Here is a 14092-nt window from a genome sequence, read left to right on the forward strand (position 1 = left end):
CTTTCTGGAAGGTGTGCTTCCCCTTTCATCTGGCATAAAAATAATACAGCATTTCATAACAAGAACATCATACCAACAGTCACACACGGTGGTGGTAGTGTGATGGTCTGGGGCTGCTTTGCATAATTGAAGGAACCATGAATTCTGAGCTCTACCAGAAAATCTTAAAGGAGAATGTCCGGCCATCAGTTCATGACCTCAAGTGCACTTGGGTTATGCAGCAGGACAATGATCCGAAACACAACAGCAAATCCACCTCCAAATGGTTCAAACAAAGCAAAATGTAGGTTTATGGAGCGGCCTAGTCAAAGCCCGGACTTAAATCCAATTGAGATGCTGTATGATGACCTTACACATGCCGTTCATCCTGGAAAACCCTCCAATGTGGCTGAATTAAAACAATTCTGCAAAGAAGAGTGGGCCACAATTGCTCCACAGCAACGTGTAAGACTCATCACCAGTTATCACAAACGCTTGATTGAAGTTGTTGCTGCCAAGGGTGGCACAACCAGTTATTAGGTTTAGGGGGCAATTACTTTTTCACATTAAGCCAGGCAGGTTTGGACAGCTTTTTTGCCTTAATAAATGAAACCATCATTTAAAAACTGCATTTTGTATTTATTCAGGTTACCTTTGTGTAATAATAAAACGTGTTTGATGATCATTTAAGTGTGACAAATATGCAAAAAAAAAAAATCAGAAAGGGGGCAAATTCTCTCACAGTGTGTATATATATATATATATATACACACACACACACACACACACACACACATATACACACACATACATCTGACATACCTCACACATCAGATATAAATATATAAACTTAAAGTGGGGGGCGTGGCCTGGACGCTGAGGAGAATGGCAGCCTAACTTGTGAGCTCCTGCTGTAACGGAGGGAAAACAGCAGATACCGGAGGTAAACTCGAATCCACGGTCTACGAACCGACATGGGAACATCCTCCCGTAGATCCTCTACGTCCCGATCCCGGTCTCCTCGAGATTTGTCTCACGAAACGAGTCAAAACATCCCTGAGATGGTCCGCTCTCAGGCCAGCAATATGGCGTCCACACGAGGCCCGCCATTACCTCAAATCACCTCACAATCCTCACGGTCTCCCTCAGCTACTGGTGAGATTGTACTCGAACCGCAACACCACCCCAGTCTTACCGATCTTCGATCGGTCGCGGATGATATTAAGCAAACATTAACGGCGGCTATTTCGGAGCTCCGCATAGATATTCAAACGATTGCGAACAGAGTACAAGATGTTGAACACAGAACGGCACAACATTCCACGGTACTTCGTCGGTCCTGCCAGGTTATAGATACTCATACCCTGCAACTTAGAGATCTGAATCGCCACATGGAGGACCTTGATAACCGCGGTAGACGACATAATCTTCGTCTCCGCGGACTCCCTGAATCGGTCGAAGCCGATCGTTTGAGACCTGAGGTAACGGGCCTGTTCAACGCTATCCTGGATCGGGACCCCCTCACCCCTATAGGATTGGAGCGCATTCATCGCGCCCTACGTCCACGAGGCAAGGAGACGGACCCCCCCAGGGATGTGGTCTGTTGTGTGATAGACTATCAGCTCAAGGAAGATATTCTCAGACAAGCGCGGGTGAAACACCCGCTGATGTACAACGATACAGAAGTTCGTTTGTTTCAAGACCTATCCTCCATAACGCTTCAACGTCGCAAGGAACTCCGCCCGCTTCTGGAGGTTTTGCGTGCCAAGGGCATACAGTACAGATGGAAGTATCCGTTCGCATTATCTGCTTCTGCGCAAGGCCGTTCGGCTTTGTTGAGAGTTCCGGAAGACCTCCGACGCTTCTGTGCCACCCTAGAGATTCCCTTCACGGATGTACCGGATTGGTACGCGGAATTTCGTCCACAATCCGGGAGACGTCACCAGCAAGAATACGAACCGATGGAAGTTCAAGAACATCGCAACCGCAGACAACGTTCGCCTTCACCTGATCAACCTCACGGCTTCCGCACCGATCCTACTCACAACTCCAGTCCGATGAAAGCGCCGACCACGAGAAGAGCTCGTCGAGATCGTTGATCAGAAATGCAGGGGTATTAACCCTTTCTTGGAGTTGCTAAATGGGATTCTTCTGTTGATATACTGACACCTCTTTCCCATCGTATTTCTTTTTTCTTTTTATTGACTCGAGGGTTTTTTTTTTTTTTTTTTTTTTTTTTTTTTTCGGGCCACATTAAGTCTCGGGGAATTATTACTAGCAAACTTGCCCCCCTTTTTTCTCTTTTTTTTTTTTTTGTGTGAATCTCAAGCTGTTCAGAGATTGTTATTCTGTAGTCTATTCTGGGATTTTTATTAATGTACTCATTATAAACCTTTATGTTGGGATGAAAATTTTTCTTTCTTAAAGCATGATATTCCTTTCATAGGTGTAATTCACATGGACCCAATGCAACGTCTCATGGGCATTTTCCTTAGCTAGAGAATACACATAACTTACCAATCAGGCGATGTATGTTACCCCAGACCTGTCTTGGGTATTCAGTGAGCTGCTCAATTTCGTGGGGGACCATTTGTTTTCATTCCATCCCCTTCACTAATATGCGCTGTGGTCCCTGTGGATTACCCCTCCCCCCAGTTTTTAACTGTTACCGAAACTGAGGGAAACTATGATTACTGTTTTTATGATTTATGTTGTGCTCAGAAGCCCCTCTTTACATTGGGTCCTCTACTGCCAGGAAACAAAGAGATCTATTTAATTTTTTGAGGAGCACCCAGATGCTTACTGGATACCCGGGGTAAGGGGTGACTTAATAAGCACAAATGAATCCATCTGTGTCCTATTTTAGATTACTGACATCATGGTTAGCACCTACCATTTTAAGAGTCTTGGGTTACGACACCTCCTCTATTTCCCATTAGGATGTGGTCATTTTCACGCTCTCCCCTTATTCTTAATGGGGGGGGTCACAAACATGCAATTTAAGTTCCGTACTGTGTCTGATGGCTCTCATCCCGGGTATTATTAATACCTTATTACACCAATCACAATTCAGACGCCCTTTTTTTTTTTTTTTTTTTTTTTTTGCCCGGTTTATCATTTCCCCTACAACTCTGTTATTACAATCTCCATAGGGGTATTGCTAATGATAGATCCTTGACTTGTCCTCGAGACTATTCTAGTTCAATTTGGGAAAGAGCTAGTTTTGCTTTATTGCCACAAGATACCTGTTTAGTCTGACAACAATTCTTTAATTTGAAATTGAAGTTTATTATCGGTTTAGTTCTGATGTTGTGTAACCCTTCTTCCATGTTTTACTCCATTTCATGGGTTTTTATTTCTATCTCTCAATACCTCTTCGCCTTGACAATGTTTTATGCATGATTGTGTCAATTAGAGTCTCCAGTTAAACTTTACTAGGCCTCAGGCCTGCACCCTTTATCCTCAATCCTGTTTTGCCTCTCATACTCGTGTCTGCAGACGAAGTGTCTTTTATATTGAATAGATCCATTAACCGATATACACTCCTTTTTTTTTCTTTTTCGGGTGTTTCCTCTAAATGTTTTGACAAGATTCTAGACTGTCGTTAGGCAGCTTACATTTTTCACACCTCCATTTTAAGCATTCATACCCTTCCCTCCGTTCAGCTGTCAGCATTTCTTAATCTTGTATTTACTCTCCTCAATAACCCAGACGACGTTTCACACAGAGATATTCTGCTCAGCCATACCACTTTTACTTCCATTAGTTCTTGGAATATCTCACACCTGTTTAGGTTTAGTCCTTTGCATTATATTTGTTGCATCGGACACAGCGAGCTGGTTCTCGCTACAAACCTCAGAGAAATTGATTTCTTCACTAGTCTCGACTACGCTTCTATATAATCTACGGGTGTAAGATCCTTCGAGACTAGCACTCCCCCCCCTCTTTTTGACCCTTTACCCCCCGGATTCCTTTGTCCCCTTTTTCTCCTAGTGTTTTTCTTTCACAACGTAGTATAAACTCCTTTGGCTAGTCTTTTTGTCGACCCCTGTCATTATATTTCTAGGGTGTTCTATCGCGTCTCTCGCACATCTGAAGATAGAATGGTCTCCCCTTCACACAAGACACATTCCAAGGCGCTCTCGCTGAGACTGGTCTCCATTAATGTCAAAGGTCTTAACTTACCGGAAAAGAGATCCCAGTTCCTGCGAGAATGCCATACTTTGAAAGCGAATATAATATTTGCACAGGAAACACATTTTCTGACAGACAAAACTCCTAAGCTGTCGGATAAAAATTTTCCCACGGTTTTTCATTCGACGAATAGCCACTCCAAAACAAAAGGTGTGTCGACCCTTATCTCTAAAAATACACCCTTTCAACTAATAGATTCACTAAGCGACACTGAAGGGAGATACTTATTTCTTAAAGGGACCATTCACTCCAAACCAATCACAATTGCTAATATATACTCTCCCAACACAAAACAAGTTACTTTTTTTCGTTCTATCTGTGATCTTTTGTCTTCCTTCTCATCGGGCATCCTCATTCTCGGGGGGGATTTCAACGTCCCCCTGAATCCTATCTTAGATTCCTCCTCTGGTTCCTCAGCCTTGCCATACAAAGCTTTGAAACAAATAAAATTGCAACTCCAAAACATCCTGCTACATGATTCCTGGAGAACGCTGAATCCACAGGGAAAAGATTATACATATTTCTCCCCTACTCATCAAAAATACTCCCGAATTGATTATTTTTTTATCTCACAACCTGACCTACCCCTCTTGACTAAGGCCAAAATAGAACCTATGACATTTTCTGACCATCATCCAATATCCATTCTTCTGGAATTTCCCGAAACTATAACCAAATCTAAAACGTGGAGACTTAATTCTGCCTTGCTCAAAGACCCAATCAACGTGGCAAACATAAAAACTTGTCTTACAGACTATTTCAGACTTAATGAAATCCCTGACACCTCCACACTATTCCAATGGGAAGCTCATAAAGCTGTAATCCGAGGGGAATTTATCAAATTATCCTCTCTTCTTAAAAGAGAACGCCAGGCCAAAATAGCAACACTTATGTCCCAAATTCGCGTGTTGGAAGCCACGCACAAACAAACACTTGCAATACAGACCTATCAATCCCTGACACAAATCAGGAAACAATTATTAGAAGAACTTAACCTGAAGATCAGGAGACAATATGTCCTAAGAAATAAACTCTTTTATGAAAAGGGTAATAAAGTTGGCTCTCTTCTGGCTAGAGCAGTGCAAAGTAAGAAACTCAACTCAACTGTACATCATATTACTGATAACCAGGGTAAAGCTTACAATTCAAATGAAGATATAGCCCAAAAATTCGAAGAATATTACCAAACGCTTTATAACATTCCCTCTAGGCCCACTAAGACCAGTAGTTTGGAGGTGAGACAGCATAAGATTAACGAATTTCTCTCCAAATTTGGCCCTAAGCGTATTTCTCAGGAAAATGCCCAAAAGCTGAATACTCCCTTATCCGAAGAAGAATTCGATAAAGCAATCAAAGAGATGAAAGTAGGGAAGGCACCTGGCCCAGACGGCCTTCCTTTGACATATTACAAAACATTTACAGACATACTTAGACCCCGCTTTCTCCTAGCATATAAATCCTTCGCCTCTACTTCCCATGCCCCCCCTCATATGCTTGAAGCACACATTACAGTAATACCGAAAGAGGACAAAGATCCTTCCCTGGTCACGAATTACCGCCCCATTTCACTCATTAATGTGGATGTCAAGATTTATGCTAAAATTCTAGCGAATCGCTTGTTGCCGCTTCTCCCGTCTTTGATCTCTTTAGATCAAGTGGGATTTATCCCAGGACGGGAAGGTAGGGATAACACTATTAAAGCGCTTAACATCCACCATTGGTTGACCTCAACCAAAAAACAAGGATTCTTTCTTTCCCTGGACGCCGAGAAGGCGTTTGACAGGGTGGCCTGGGATTACATGGACTCGACCCTCAAAGCAATAGGATTGCCGGACTTATTTATCTCATATATTCGGGCTCTGTACTCCCAACCGACCGCCAGAGTGCGGGTCAATGGCCACCTGTCAAACGCCTTCCGGCTCCACAATGGTACGAGACAGGGTTGTCCCCTCTCACCTTTACTTTTTGTCCTCACTCTCGAACCTCTTCTCAATAAACTAAAATTGAATCCAGATATTAATGGCGTTTCAATCAATACCCGCATTTATAAATTAGCAGCTTTTGCGGATGACATTCTTCTTTTCTTAACCAACCCGCATATCTCCATCCCCAATCTTCTTTCCGACTTGGAGATGTTCCAATCCATCTCCAATCTTAAAATAAATTACTCCAAATCCATTGCCCTGAATGTAACTCTCCCCGCAGAGATGGTAACGCAATGTAAAGCAAATTTCCCCTTTAATTGGGCTGATCACTCAATCACTTATTTGGGAATTAAAATACCGACGTCCCTCTCCAACCTCTTTAAGGAAAACTTTCTCCCAACTTTGCAAAAAACCAAATCAGACCTTAAGAACTGGAGAGCTCTACAAGTGTCCTGGTTCGGTAGAGCTGCACTCCTTAAAATGACTATTCTTCCACGCTTCCTTTACTTATTACAAACGATACCGATCAATATTCCCTCGTCCTTTTTCCATTCTTTCCGTCAAATATGTTCCGCTTTTATATGGCAAAATAAAAGGCCAAGAATAAGTTTTACACGCCTTACCCTTCCAAAAATCAAAGGTGGAATTGCCCTTCCTGACCTACGTCGATACTATTGGGCCACACATCTTGCCAGGATTGTGGATTGGAATGTTCACCAAAATGTAAAAGATTGGGTACCACTAGAACACTTTGTCTCTACACAAAATCTTCGATCACTGCCCTGGATAAATCCACGCCATATACCGATACAGCACAAGAAACATCCGCTGATTGGGACCACACTGTCTGTTATTCACAAGGCATTGAAAACAATATATCCGCACCCATGGCTGAGTCCTCTTACCCCACTGAGAAACAATCCCGATTTTCCACCAGGCAAGAGTCCCATTTATCTGGCCAACTCCTGGCCCCACACAGATCTTACTGCTAGGCAATTCTTCGACAGGAGAAAGAATTTCAGATCATTGGATGATTTGAATACCACGGCTTCCCCTATCCACATCTCCGACTGGACGTATAGACAATTACAGCACTTCTTGACTGGACGACATAATATAGACTATTGGACAAGAGATTTGAACACCCTAGAAAGTCTTTGTACACAACACGAACCACAAAGACATCTCATCTCCATCCTGTACACATATCTCTTCATGGGAGATTCAGCGTTCTCCAGCAAGCCTTACTCCTCATGGGAGCAAGATCTAGCTATCAAACTTTCTGACTCAGAGTGGGAAACCATTTGTACTTATATTCTCAAAGGATCCCTTAATGTAGCGGTTCAGGAAGGAGGATACAAAATTCTCTCCAAATGGTATAGAACCCCTTCCCTGCTTCACAAATTCTCAGATAATAATTCCAACTTATGCTGGCGCTGTGGCAAGGCGGAAGGGACCATGCTTCACATTTGGTGGTCATGTCCCGCCCTTCAGAATTACTGGAGATCTGTCCATGACACCATAATTGCTGTAACATCCCAAACCAATAATTTTTCCCCTGCTTCCTACCTAATTCACTACACCAAAATCCCCAGGACACGCTACTTTAAATCACTCAATATGATTATGATTAACACGGCGCAACAATGCATCCCATGTCATTGGCGATCCTCTACAGTACCAACCATAGCGGAATGGTTCCGTAGATTAAATAACACCGAAACCATTGAAGAATTAATTAGCATATCCAATGACACAGTCACAAAATTTTCAGAAATATGGCAGGACTGGCGCCGTTTCAAACTTACTGACGCTTACTCCTCACAATTGGGTTAAATAATTCTCATATACTAGATTATACCCTTCTCAGTGTCACCCCTATCCTCTAAATTTAATCTTTTCCACCCTTCCTTTCCCCCATAATATGTATTTCTGATTGATCTGTTTTCCCATTCGATAGCTCAGAATATCTTAGTGTTCCCTCCTTTCTAGTTAATGCACCCTTAAGGTTGGTTCTAGATTCAACTATATCAGTAACTAAGATCTTTAATGTGACTCTTTCCACGGTTGGAAATTGGTTAAATTCTGGAGTAAGCTGTTGATCTATTAACTATTTATCTACGCATTCATGTCTTATTGTGCCATGTATATTCTGATGCTATACTTACTCCATTGTTTGTATTTCTCTGTATGACTTCTTTACCTCAATAAAAAAAATTTTGTGGAAAAAAAAAAAAAAAAACTTAAAGTGGTTGTAAACCCTTACAACCAACTTTGACCTACAGGTAAGCCTAGATTAAGGCTTACCTGTAGGTCCAAGAAATATCCCCTAAACCTATACGGTTTATGAAATCTTGCGCTGTAGACAGCGGCTCGCAGGCCGCAGATCGTGGTGATATGGCGCGAGTGTCGGATTCCGTACGCATGCGCAAATCACAGCGCCGGAGATGCGAGACCCGGAAGTCGCTCCGGGATACATGGCAGTGGCAAAGAGGAAGACGGAGGACCGCTTCGGGGGCTTTGTTCTCAGGTAAGTTATTCATAATGAGCTAGTATGCTATGCATACCAGCTCATTATGCCTTTGCCTTACAGGGTGTGTGTTTTTTTTTTTTTTAACATTTTTTGCCTTTACTTCCTCTTTAAAGCGGAGGTTCACACAAAAATTGAACCTCTGCTTTTTGGAACCCTCCCCCCCCTCCGATGTCACATTTGGCACCTTTCAGGGGGGAGGGGGGTGCAGATCCCTGTCTAAGACAGGTATTTGCACCCACTTCCAGGCATAGACTCCCACAGGAGACTACGCCTCTTCCCATCCCCCCCGCACTGTCTGCTGAGACACACACGGGTCCCAGAGACAGCAGGGACCATTCAGATTGCGCAGCGCAACTCGCGCATGCGCAGTAGGGAACCGGGAAGTGAAGCCGATTCCCTTACTGAAGATGGCAGCGGCAGCATCCGAGGACCGAGGGACAGTTCGGCCTTGGGTGCCGACATCGTGGGCGCCCTGGACAGGTGTCCTTATTTTAAAAGTCAGCAGCAGCAGTATTTGTAGCTGCTAAAACGCCGTCAGTTTTAGCAGCGCTTTAACCGTAGTTTTTGCGGCGCTAGTGGAGCGCTATTAAAGCGGAGGTCCACCCTAAAGTGGACCTTCCGCTCATCGGAACCCTCCCCCCCCTCCGGCGCCACAATTGGCACCTTTCAGGGGGGAGGGGGGTGCAGGTACCTGTACAGTACAGGTATCTGCACCCACTTCCGGGATAGCTCTCTGCGGAAAGGGGCGTAGATTACGCCCCTTTCCGAAAGTCCGCCGCTGCCTGCTGGGAAACACACAGATCCCAGAGGCAGCGGGACCATCCTTATTGCGCAGCGCGACTCGCGCATGCGCAGTAGGGAACCAGGAAATGAAGCCGAAAGGCTCCACTTCCTGACTCCCATACACAAGATGGCAGCGGCAGCACCCCGAGAGACGATCGAGAGATCGGCTTCGGGTGCCGACATCGCAGGCGCGCTGGACAGGTAAGTGTCGTTATTTTAAAAGTCAGCAGCTGCAGTATTTGTAGCTGCTGGCTTTTAAAAAAAAAAAAAACGCGGAGTCCCGGCGGACCCCGCTTTAACCTCCCCAGCTGCCGAATAAAGGGTTAAAAGCGCCTGCAAAGTGCCGCTGCCGAGGCGCTTTGCAGACACTTTGGCGGCGCTGCTTTAAATCGGCAGGAGCACTTTAGGAGCTCCTGAAGCACCTCTTTTTTTTGCGTCCTGCCAGCGCAGCACCCCGGTGTGAAGGCACTCGGCTTTCACACTGGGATTGCAGATGAGGCTTTTTACAGGCGCTATTTTTAGCGCTACAGCGCCTGAAAAACGCCTCCAGTGTGAAAGGAGTCTAAAAACACATTAAATGACAGTTGATTTGTAATTTCCCTCTAACACAGGGATCTCTCACCTCCAGACTGCTGGATTCTCCATCACGCTCGGAAAGGATCTGCACGTTCCCCAGATGCAGAATAGAGGCGATGATCTTAAATATCGTCATCTGATGAGACTCTTTAACACCTGCGGAAACATCAGCACAGAGAAAAAAAAGTTATAGTAAAGGCCCGTACACACGATCGGACTTTTTGACAACAAACATACAAATTAGCAACATCCAACCGTGTGTACGCTCCATTGGACAAACTTTTTCGGTTTTCATCTGACTTTTGTTGGCTGTGCGAACGGACAAACTTTTTGACAACATAAGTCTGATGGAGCAAAGTCCGATTGTGTGTACACAAAACCATCGGAATTTTGTACAAAGTACAAACACGCATGCTCAGAACCAATGCAAAAGATCAGACAACAATACAGAAGTTGACCAAAGGGTGGCGCCGGAGTAATTACATAATTTAGTAAGAATGTCCTCTTTTGAAGTGTCGTCAGTACGTTGAAACGTCACTACGTTCACGTTTGTTGCCTAAAAAGTCAGATCGTGTGTATGCAATACAAACTTACCGCCAACGCGCTTTGTAGAAAAACCCACGGAAAAGTTTGTACAAAGTCCGATCATGTGTATGAGGCTTAAAGGGATTGCAAAGTTAATTATTATTTTTTTTTTTAATAACAAACATGTTATACTTACCTCCACTGTGCAGCTCGTTTTGCACAGAGTGGCCCCGAACCTACTCTTCTGGGGTCCCTCGGCGGCTGTCTTGGCTTCCTCCCGCAGGTGCTTCTCACGTTCATGCGAGCTCCCTCGCATGGTGAGAAGCACCTGCGGGCGCGCACCCGTGATACAGCCGGCAGCTATAGCTGCTCGCTGTATCACACGGCCCCGCCCCCCGGCGCTCCGCGTCAGTGGATGTGATTGACAGCAGCGCGGGCCAATGGCTGCGATGCATTCCATCCATCCACTCCAGCCAATCAGCGGCCAGGCTGAGTGGCGAAGAAGGACGGTGGGGGCGAGCGCGGGATTTTCGAGGAGTGAGGTAAGTAAAACGGGGGGGCTCGGGGTGTAGGCACTGTCAGATGTTTTTTCACCTTAATGCATAGAATGCATTAAGGTGAAAAAACATTTACCTTTACAACCCCTTTAACAGTAATGTAGCCTCTGTCCGCACTGAGAGATTTCTAAAAAAAAAACACTCAAATTAAAAAAACGCCAGTAAATCACTAGGCTCAGGTGTGAATGCAGCCTGAGATCTGCTTCACACCTATGCAGGTTGCATTTCCCAGCTGCATTTTGCATTTTTCAAACCATTGAAGTCAATGGAACCAAAAGCCAGAAAACAATCCCTGGCCCTTTCCATAAAATGCATAGATGTGAATATCCCATATCCCATAGGAAACCATGTTAAATGGACTGTAGTGTGTTTCTGCAAAACTGGAAAAACGCTGAAAAAAAAAAGAAATGCACAGATAGGTGTGAACCGGCCTTAGTTCCGCTTTACCTACAGCAGAAAAAAATCAATTGTCATCCTCTGCCACACAGGGCTTTTCTGCGTAGCAGAGCTGTGTGAATCTCAGGACTGGATAGACAAATACAAATCCTTTGGCAGGTAAAACAACTCTTATATATAAGTTTTTCATTTGTGTATTTATTTATTTGCTTAGTGTAGCTGTAGAGAAAAAAAAAAAAGTTTTCATTAAAGCCGAAGAAGTTTGTATAGTTTATTGATGTGGCAAGCGTCGTGTAATTCTGCCCGACAACAAGCACATTAGTGGTCGCAGACAGGAACGCTCCATCAAAAAGCCGCATTAAATGTTGAACATCTCATGCCAGCACACGATTCTATCTCATATGTTCCGTGTCACTTCCACTTAGTAGTTTCAGGCATCTTAAACTAAAAGGCTTTTCTACATTAGAGACCTGCCCTGCGGTCATGAACAGCCCACTATTCTGTTTCAGCAAGACTCAAATTGTTCTATCACTTTCAATTATATACTAAAAAATAAAAAAAAGTTACGTTTGCTTTTTGGCATAATTTTCTATAATTCATCTGTTAAGAAAGTTTAGGAATAAATGCAGCTTACAGCGCCTTGAAAAAGTATTCATACCCCTTGAAAATTTCCACATTTTGTCATGTTACAACCAAAAACGTATGTATTTTATTGGGATTTTATGTGATAGAGTCCAGGGATATGCAATTAGCGCACCTCCAGCTGTTGCAAAACTACAAGTCCCATCATGCCTCTGGGTGTCATGCTCGAGTCTTGCTATGCCTCATGGGACTTGTAGTTCTGCAACAGCTGGAGGTCCGCTAATTGCATATCCCTGTGATAGACCAACGCAAAGCGGCACATAATTGTGAAGTGGAAGAAAAATTATAAATGGTTTTAATTTTTTTTTACCAATAAATATGTGAAAAGTGTGGTGTGCATTTGTATTCAGTCCCTTTTACTCCGATACCCCTAACTAAAATCTAGTGGAACCAATCTCGCCTTTAGAAGTCACCTAATTAGTAAATAGAGTCCCCCTGTGTATAAGTTAATGCACAAAAACTCACGTATGCTCAGATTCAACTAGGAGATGGAAGCTATAGGCTACTGGGTATTGAACTTCCTTTTTCTAGTCCCGTCGTACGTCACCGCGTTCTTGATGGTCGGAATTTGGTGTGGTCGTGTGTATGCAAGACAGCCTAAGCGAAATCCCGTTGGAATTCCGTCAGGAAAACCATCAGAGCTTTTTCTGCCCAAAATTCCGATCGTGTGTACGCGCCATTAGAGTCTGCAAAAGACTTTAGACTGGGGTGGAGGTTCACCTTCCAGCAGGAGAACGACCCTTAAACATACAGCCAGAGCTACAATGGAATGGTTTAGATCAAAGCATATTCATGTGTTAGCCCTTGTACACACGGTCGGAGATTCCGACGGAATGTGTCCAATTGGACAATTTTGTCGGATATTCCGACTGTGTGTGTTCTCCATCGGACTGTTTCCGTCGGAGTATCCAACTATATCAACTTGTTGGTAAAATTTTCCGACAAAATGCTCCGATCAGACTTTGTCCGATCATGTGTAGAGAATTCCGATCGGACAAAGTGCCACGCATGCTCAGATCAAATTACTACGCCAAAGCTATTGGCTACTAGCCTGATGGTAGTCCCGTTGTAACGAAATAACGTCATCACGTTCTGAACGATCGGATTTTCTGACAACTTTGTCCGACCGTGTGTATGCAACAGTTTCGGACACGATCCGACAGACAAAATCCGACGGATTTGGTTGTCGTAATCTCCGACCGTGTGTACAGGGGCTTAGAATGGCCCAGTCACAGTTCAGACCTAAATTGAGAATCTGTGGCAAGACTTGAAAATTGCTGTTCACAGACGCTTTCCATCCAATCTGACAGAGCTTGGGATATTTTGCAAAGAAGAATGGGCAAAAATGTCCCTCTCTAGATGTACAAAGCTGGTGGAGACTTCCCCAAAAAGACTTACAGCTGTAATTGCAGTGAAAGGCGGTTCTACAAAGTATTGACTCTGAGGGCTTCACAGAACAGCCATATTTATATTGAGATTAAATTACACACAGGTGGACTCTTACTACTTAGGTGACTTCTGTAGGCGATTGGTTCCACTAGCCTTTATTTAGGGGGATCAGTTAGGCCCCCTTCATACGCGCGGACCGTATGTCCGTATTTCATCCATCCGTTTTGGAATGAAATACGGACATACATGCATCCCTATGGGATAGCGGGTGTCTGAACATCCACTGACACCCGATATCGCCCGTCTCCGCTATGGTCCGATTCTGCAGACGGCGGAAAATCCTATTTTTCTATCTGTCTGCAGAGCGGATCTGATGAAAGCAGACAGACAGGCCGTGGTCATCCCATCCCCATAGAGGAGAGAGGAGATCTGACAGGGCAGTCCCTGCACAGTGTGATCTGCTGGCCCTGCGGGGATCAACGGAGCGATTCCAGCTGAGCAAGGAGATGTTCACGGGGCGCATTATTACGGATCCGTCCCATGTGAAAGAGGCCTAAATACAAATACACACCACACTTTTCACATATTGATTT

The 14092-nt window shown here is 44.2% G+C and overlaps 1 protein-coding gene across 2 annotated transcripts in view; it reads right to left on the reverse strand.

Annotated features, from left to right (window-relative positions):
* The window catches only part of MYO5B (myosin VB), a 382616-nt gene that overhangs the window by 164364 nt on the left and 204160 nt on the right, over nucleotides 1–14092 (reverse strand). For both annotated transcript variants that reach the window (XM_077463013.1, XM_077463012.1), the window contains exon 9: nucleotides 10037–10146. In XM_077463013.1, the coding sequence (XP_077319139.1) occupies nucleotides 10037–10146 (110 nt within the window). The remainder of the gene's footprint in view (nucleotides 1–10036; nucleotides 10147–14092) is intronic.

This window comes from Lithobates pipiens, unplaced genomic scaffold (assembly GCF_037356315.1).
Source record: "Lithobates pipiens isolate NorthernLeopardFrog02 unplaced genomic scaffold, aLitPip1_a1.2 Scaffold_3, whole genome shotgun sequence".
Taxonomy (NCBI): Eukaryota; Metazoa; Chordata; class Amphibia; order Anura; family Ranidae; genus Lithobates; species Lithobates pipiens.